Source organism: Microtus ochrogaster, chromosome 17 (genome assembly GCF_000317375.1).
Source record: "Microtus ochrogaster isolate Prairie Vole_2 chromosome 17, MicOch1.0, whole genome shotgun sequence".
NCBI classification, from domain to species: domain Eukaryota; kingdom Metazoa; phylum Chordata; class Mammalia; order Rodentia; family Cricetidae; genus Microtus; species Microtus ochrogaster.
Window position 1 is genome coordinate 12526579 of NC_022019.1, and position 8016 is coordinate 12534594.

The following is an 8016-nucleotide window of genomic DNA, read 5'->3' on the forward strand; positions in this document are numbered from 1 at the left end:
ACTTCAGAACCTCTTGCTATAAATTCCCAGAATGTTCCATGGCATCTAGGTTTCAGTTGTTAATTTTCCTTATTTCTGATAAACATTATAAGAGTCCGTTTCGAACAGAATTCCTCCAACAAGCCCCAACAAGTCAGACCAAACAAAAGTGGAGTCACTTGGCTAAATGCTGAAGAAACTGAAGTTTTAAGATTCCTAGAGAGCCTGCTCTCCCTTAGAAACAGGAACTCCAGTTCAGTAGAATCTGCATGATAAGTTCCCTGGCTTTAACTTTCAAAAAAGTAGCCACAGCCTGATATGAACTGGTTTCTCCTATTCTAGTTCTTATACTTTACAAAGCCCCCTATTATTCTGGGTCTCATGGTGCTGGTCAGGGTTCTGTTCGGACAAGGGTTTAAGACAATGGAAAGTCTTTACTTGCTGGCCGGACCACGCTAGGTGTTCAGGATCCCAGTGGAGCCCTCAGCCTTTCTCAGAGAGCTTTTAAGACCAAAGCCACATCCGGGGCTGGCATGATTCAGCCAACAAGAACAGTTAGCCATAAGCAGAACCACAGAAGCCAAAAAGCAAAGTTACTACATTTAGAGACTTTCCCAGAACTACGGATTTTGATAAAATAGGTCTTTGTTTTTGTTTTGATTTGTGGCACTGTCTATGTGCTAAATTTTACAGCATGGATGGCATTTCCATCATGGAATCAGTTGTGCTAAGGTCTGGGACCCTATTGCAATCAGGATTCTAGAACCCGGGAGATAAAGGCTGGTTTTAAGTGATGGATGAATTTGGGGTAGTGAGGCCCCAGTTTCAAAGACATCTCCCAGCACAAAACACAGCATCCTGCCATTACCCAGTGGGAACGTTCATCTTCTCACAGAAGTAGGCCTATTCACGAATCGTGTAAATAACTAAACTGCTAGTCAGTCATCTGTCACTTCTGCCAGTTTTGTTCTGTGAAGAGCAGCGTCATTTAAACTTACCTAGAACACGTGTCTGGAGCCTGTGAGTGCTTTAAGAACGGTTCCTCTTGCGGAAGGACACATGGTAAAGTAGTTCTGGTTGGGTGGCACAGGTCTTCTCTTTGACTTTCTGTAAAGTAGGAATGATTACACAAACCTCATAGATTGTGGTGAGCAGTAAGTGAAATAAAATATGTAAAGCATCAAGCTGGAGATATTTGGGGGGGCTTAGCTACTCCGAACACATACTACTCTTGTTTTAAAAAAATAAAAAATCTTATTTATTATGTATACATTTTTTCTGCGTGTATGCCTTCAGGCCAGAAGAGGGCACCAGACCTCATTACAGATGGTTGTGAGCCACCATGTGGTTTCTGGGACTTGAACTCAGGACCTCTGGAAGAGCAGGCAATGCTCTTAACCGCTGAGCCATCTCTCCAGCCCCCACATACTACTCTTGAAGAGTACCTGAGTTCAACTCCCCAAGCCCACATTTAGTGGCCTACAGCTGTCGGAAACTTGATTCAGGGAATCCAGCTCCTCTGGCCTCTCCTGGTGCCTGCACTTATATGCACATATTCACTAGCAGACATAAGGATAATTAAAAATAATGAAATTTTTTTATAAAAGCAAAACCAATCATAAGACTTCAGATATGAAAAATATGAGCCTCCAGTATCTTGGAGATATCATTTAATGCAAACTCCTTACACCTGACTACCTCAGAATTTTGCTTCTGATTCAGCTGATCCGTGAACTACAATTCCCATAAAGCTCTGTCACAGGTCTGTGGTCTGGAGCCGGAGGTGGTTGCAGGACTTTTTTTTTTTTTTTTTATAGGAGGTGTGGCTTCCTTGACCCCGGTCCGCTTTGGCTCACAAGGGCGGGAGAATCTTGGAGGCCACCACCCCCGGAGGGCGGGGCAAGGACTAGGGAGAAACCAATCACGGCTCAGGCTCTAGGAAGCGCTGAGCGGCGACGAATCAGAATGCAGCAATCTTGGTCTCTAGTGGCGCGCGTGAATTTGAACGCCCTGGCCGAGCGCCGGGCTCCTGTGAGGAGAGCTGTGGGGTCGCCGAGCTGCGGAGCGCTCTCTGCGTGGTTTCCCTGCCCGTGTGCACGCCGAGCCAGCCGGAGACTGAGGAACGCAGGTAACGTCACGGGGCAGGGGACTTGACTGTGAACCTGCTGCTCACGCGGGGCTCGTGCTCCGGGTGCCAGCTGCTCACCGCAGCCGGGCTGGGTCGTCCCTCATCCCCGCAGACTTTGCGTTTAGCTTAGAGGTCGCGCTTGCAGAATCCTGTGGGGCTGACTTACAAGATCCGATGGAAAGCGAAAGGAAGGGAAGAACATTCTAGAGTTACCTCTCTGTGGGAAAAGGCTTGCCTGCGGTATCTCCTTAGCAGCTGCCTGACGAGCTCCTGGCGTTTATAAATAAGGAAGCTCCGGCGAGGGAGCCCAGTTGGGACTTGGGGGGACGACTGTCCTTCCCTCATCCCCTTGCTCAGATTCAAGAAGGGTCCGCACAGGCTCTGCGGCCACCGAACGTGCTGACTGTGGAGATGGTTAGCCCAGAATGTATGCTAAGTGCAATAGGGATGAGACTCAGGGTGCGAGGGGAGCCGGGGACAAGAGCATCCATCCGTGGGCATGGTGGAGGGAGGACGGTGCCAAGGAAGGCCTACCAGGAGTGCTAAAACTTGGCGTGATTAGCTTCATTAAAGGATGGCGTACCCCTAATGAGGGTCCACCTGACCTTGTCAGTAGGCTCAACTTTCTGTTCTAAATACATATAAGTGTGGGCAGTATTTCCCCAATCCACCACACTTCCCTTCTGTTGCCGTTAAAGTCTCTAATATTATCTTTGCTTCTCTAACTCAGGATCCTTTTGCCTCAGCTTCCCATTAGCACCTTTACACTTGACTGGTTTGCTCTTTTAAAAAAAAAAAAAATCTGTTATTTGGAGACAGGCATGCTGGCTCAGCCTGTGATCCCAGCCTTGGAAAGCTGAAACATTCTCCAGGTTCCACCTTGGCTACAGAGTGAGTTGGAATTTGAGGCCCGCCTCAGCTACGTGAGGCACTATTTCCTTGGTTTTTTATTTACAATCGCTTATTTGGAATTCAGATTTTTTTTTTCTCCTGAGACGAGGTTTCCCTGTGTAGCCCCTGCTGTCCCGGAACTCCCACCTTAGACCAGGCTGGCCTTGAACTCACAGAGATACACCTGCTTCTGACTCCCAAATGCTGGGATTAAAGGCGTGCGCCACCACCGCCCGGCTGGAATTCAGATTTTTAAAATACAATTTTGACATATTGCATTTTCTATCATCTTGATCACTTTGATTATTATTACCAACCTATTTATTGCTTTTAGAAATTCACTTAAGATGATGGCAGCTTTTACTCCAAGGAAGAGAAAACGACAGAATGCTGATAATGGTGATAGGTAAGTCTTAACCTTTACATAAGAACTCTTTTGTTTGTTTTGGTTTGTCGAGACAGGGTTTCTCTGTAGCTTTGGAGCCTGTCCTAGAACTTGCCCTGTAGACCAGGCTGGCCTCAAAATCACAGAGATCCACCTGTCCCTGCCTCCCGAGTGCTGGGATTACAGCCCAGCTTTGCTTTTTTTTTTTTTTTTTTTTTTTTTGAGACAGTATTAACTATGTATACCAGGCTGGCCTTAAAACTCGTTCATATCTGCCTGCCTTTGCCCTCCAAATGCTGGGACTAAATGTAAGTGCCACTATGCCCAGAGCTGGTGAGAGACAGAGAAATAGATTTTGAAATACATATACATGTACATAAAGCTTCTTTGTAAGTACTGTTTGCTTTTATGAATGTTATCTTTCTGTTTGTCTTTTGTTTTCTTTGCAACAGGGTCTCTATGTAGTCTTGGCTGTCCTGAAACTATATGTAAATCAGGCTGGCATTGATCTGTCTCTGAGTGCTGGTAGCAAACACACCACCAAGCCCAGCTTATGAAAGTTAACTATTTAAATGCTTTATTTAATAAAGACAGAATTTGAGGATTATGTTAGACTAATAGATAATGTGAACCTGTCAAACAATGGAGAAGGATGTATTAGTAGGAAGAAATTTATTATTGGGTCTAAATTTTAAAGAAAAATGCCAAACTTACTGGTGAACTTTGTTTCTTTTTTTTTATAGCCTATTAACAGATACTTCGTCAAACAAATTAGATTTAAGCTTTTCTGAAAGCCATACTTGCCAAAGCAGTGATCAAAAGGAAGAAAAGTCTTGCTCCTCCCAAGGCTGTTTCACTCCAAGTCCTCTCAAGGTAGCAGAAAACAATAGGTTTCCATTCGCAAACTACAGTTCACTATTTAAATCTGTTGTGTCTACTGCATCTTTCTACAATAAAAATAAGCAATACCTCAATCCACTTGAGAGGAAGCTGATAAGAGAGAGTAGATCTATTTGTCCAGCAACTAAAAATGCAGATAAACCCAGTGTGATAGAGAAAATGCAGAGAAAACCAACCCGTACCAAGAAAAGCAAAAAACCACAGAAGAGTTTAACTGCTAAGTATCAACCGAATTTTAAGCACATCAAGTCTATATCAAGAAACCCTAAAAGTTCGAAGCCAGTTGTGGATAAAGAGAACAGCTGTTTTCCCACAGGAAATCATCCACATACTCCTCCTCGGGTGCTAAGCCAGAAAATAAAACCACAAGTCACACTCCAGGGGGGAGCAGCATTTTTTGTTAGAAAAAGAAACTCTCTTAAGAAATCATCCCTGGAAGATAAGCCTTTACAGAAAATTGAACCAGAAGTGACCGAAGACGCTGTCCCAGAGGCAAAGGGAGTAACAAAGTCCTTGTTAGCGGAAGAGAAATTGAATGTTGAGCTACTGGGAGCAAGAAGTAAAAATGAAGAGAAACTAAGAAAGGTAAAGTTAAATGTATCATTTTATTTTCCTTTTTTGTTTTTCTCTGCCACTACTAAAAAGGAGGAATTAAAAAGTTGGGCAGTGTTGGCTCACACTTTTAATCCCAGCATGTGGGAGGCAGAGCAGGCTGATCTCTGAGTTCAAAGCCAGCCTGGTCTACAAAAGTTAGTTCCGGGACAGGCTCCAAAGCAACAGAGAAACCCAGTCTCGACAAACCAGAAAAAAAAAATAGGAATTGTTACTGACAAAACTTCCCTCTAATGACTCCAGAACTGGTTGCTATTACTGTGTGTGTGTGTGTGTGTGTGTGTTTGTGCACGCGTGCACTCACAATGGGAATGAGGCCAACGGCAAGTGTTTCTCACGTGCCATCTACTTGGAGATTTCTTGAGACTGGCTCTCTTCATTGGCCCAGGGTCCAGTTATGCTACCCTGATTCGGGGATCACAAGCACCACCAGGTGCTAGAACCTAACTCAGGTCCTCACAGTGCACAGCAAGCACTTCAATCTATCTCTCTCTCCTGCCCTGGTTATTGTTTTTTTAAAGTCCATGATGAGAATCCTAGTTTGAAAAAGTTTATTTTTCTATTTTTACTAACCTTTAAAAATTCATTATTATAAAAAGAATGGTCTATAATTTTTCATTCTGCCATCTTCATCTTTATACTTTTAAAAAAGATTTATTATTAACTTTTAATACGTATGAATATTTTACCTGTATGTAGAGGTATGTGAATGTGTGTTTAGTGCCCTTAGTTCAAAAGGGAATTGAATTCCCCCGGAACTGGAGCTACAGACTAGAACCACCAGGTGAGTACTGAAAACCACACCTGGATCCTCGAGAAGAGCAAGCAGCACTCTTAGCCACTGCACCATCTCTCAGTCCTTGAAGCTTCCGTTTTTTACAAGTATTGTAGTCTATGTCTGTATCTGTGCTCTGACATTTAAAAGATGATTCATATCCAATGAATGCAGAGGAAAGAGATGGAAAATTGATGAATCGTGCTCTGAAATGCATGGTCAGTCTTGTGAGATTCATTCACGAAAGGGAAAACAACTAAGAATTAGGATTTCTTTATTTCTTAACCTGTTCATCATTTTCAGAATTCCTCAGGTGCTGCAGTTTCTTCAAAAGAATGTAAACTTGATAAACATGGTTTTCCTTCAGGGAATTCACTCGGTGAGAACAAGACAAGTAAGTAAGAAAATCCACATTAATCAGCCTAGCAACTTGTAACAAGCTTCACTGTTCAATGTGTATCGATATAGAATTTTATATATACTAATATTATCTGCGACTGTAGGGCCCTTATGGCATGGTCGTGTGTGCACGTCAGAGGATAACTTTCTGAAGTGGGTTCTCAGTTTCCACCTTGTTTAGTCGGGGTCTCTTGTTTCTGTGATTCCCACTAAGTGGTCTTTGAGCTTCCTTATGATTCTCCTCTAACTCCATCTCCCCATAGGAGAAACAGGATTACAGGCACCAAACTCTGCATCCGATTGTTTTTTATGGGTTGAACTGGGATCAGGGCTTCACCTCAGGTGATCTATCTACTGAGCCCTGTCTGTGCTCTCTAGGAAGTTAAATGTTCTCAGATTTCTCTATTCCCTCATTTAAATAAACAAATGACATGGATGTGTGTCATTATGGGTAAATGAATGTTTATTTTATATTTTGGGCTTAAGTGCAGTATAATTTTTATTGCTCAAATTGTTCTGTTTTGACCATTAAGGTTGTTTTTCAGGTTAGTTCTCTTTGAGTGCTGTCTGATTTCTACATGTTGGTTGTTAAGGGGTCATTTTGTATTTTTACTCTGGCCCTGGAATCTACAATTTTTCCACAGAACTTTTATTGGAGAATGGTATTTAGAAATCAGGACCTGGGCTCTGACTAGATGTGTTACTAGAGTGCCGTTGTTTCCAGGCCCTCTCTCCAGACGGGACTGGAGAACACAAACACATTATTTCTGTGTGTCTTTGTCATCTTTTAGTGTGAGTTCGTATTAATGTCTCTAATCTAGCGTCACAGGATTTAGCCTATACTTTCATAACTTATGTTTTGTTTGGTGATCCATTTTGAATGGATGCCCAATTGTTCTAGCACCATCTGTCAGACTACCTTTGTCTCTGTCACAAATCGTTAGTTTATATTTATATGGGGCAATTTCTCCTTTGATCCATTGACCTACCTGACTCTTTTTGGAAATTTGTACTTTCTTGATTATGGCTGATTCTTAAAGTCACGTAATGTAAATGTTTTGTTCTTGCTATCTTCAGAGTCTTATGAGTCAGTTTAGTGTTTCTTTGGTAATATAACTATTGCTGGTTTTCCCCCTAACAGTTTCTCCTGAGTCTGTCATCTATCCCATCTTCAGTGTTTCTTCAATGAATATGAAAAGGTAGGAATTTTTTTGCTCTGCCATTTTAATTTTATTAGTTATATAGGCTTCCTTTTCTCTTATAAGGCTACTTTATTTGAAGAGCTTCCCCCCCCCCCGTACCATTAAGGGGAAATAATAATATTGAGAATAGAAAATGAGATTTTTTTTTTCATGGAATTTATCTTTATGAACTTGAGTAATAATCATTACATTATAAATATAGTAGCTAGCTTGTAGTAATTAGTATTATTTCACTTAAAGATCCTCAGGACAATCTAGAAGGTACATACTATTAGTATTGTTATAATTACATCTCAGCTGAGGAAACTAATTAATTTAGCCACCACTGTACAGCTAATAGATGCTCAGTGTTAGGGCCAGGAACAGACTTTACATTTTAATCAAAAGCTCACTGGGTTATATTGCCTTCCTAGGTGACACTATATTAATGATAGCTAAATTTTAATGAACATTTATAATCAATACAGGTATTAGTAGCTTGCATTTTACAAATGGGAAAAACTGTGCCCAGAGAAGTAAATAATTAAAAGCGGTTTAGTGCTATTATAAGTTGTAGCTGAAGCTAAGTAAATACCGTGATGGGGAGGTGGTGTAGGTAGGCAGAGAATATGACAAGTAGGAGATCCAGATTTTGTATTGTCTGAACATCTTGCTAAAAAAAACACCCATTTGGCACTCGGGAGGCAGAGGCAGGCGGATCTCTGTGAGTTCGAGACCAGCCTGGTCTACAGAGCTAGTGCCAGGA

At 42.0% G+C, this 8016-nt stretch overlaps 1 protein-coding gene across 1 annotated transcript in view; it reads left to right on the forward strand.

Annotated features, from left to right (window-relative positions):
• The first annotated feature begins 1975 nt into the window (after window positions 1–1975).
• The window catches only part of Esco2 (establishment of sister chromatid cohesion N-acetyltransferase 2), an 18866-nt gene continuing 12825 nt past the window's right edge, over window positions 1976–8016 (forward strand). The window contains exons 1-5 of the mRNA XM_005355503.2: window positions 1976–2107; window positions 3333–3404; window positions 4127–4868; window positions 5974–6064; window positions 7211–7268. Of these exons, the coding sequence (XP_005355560.1) occupies window positions 3346–3404; window positions 4127–4868; window positions 5974–6064; window positions 7211–7268 (950 nt within the window). The 5' untranslated portion in view covers window positions 1976–2107; window positions 3333–3345. The remainder of the gene's footprint in view (window positions 2108–3332; window positions 3405–4126; window positions 4869–5973; window positions 6065–7210; window positions 7269–8016) is intronic.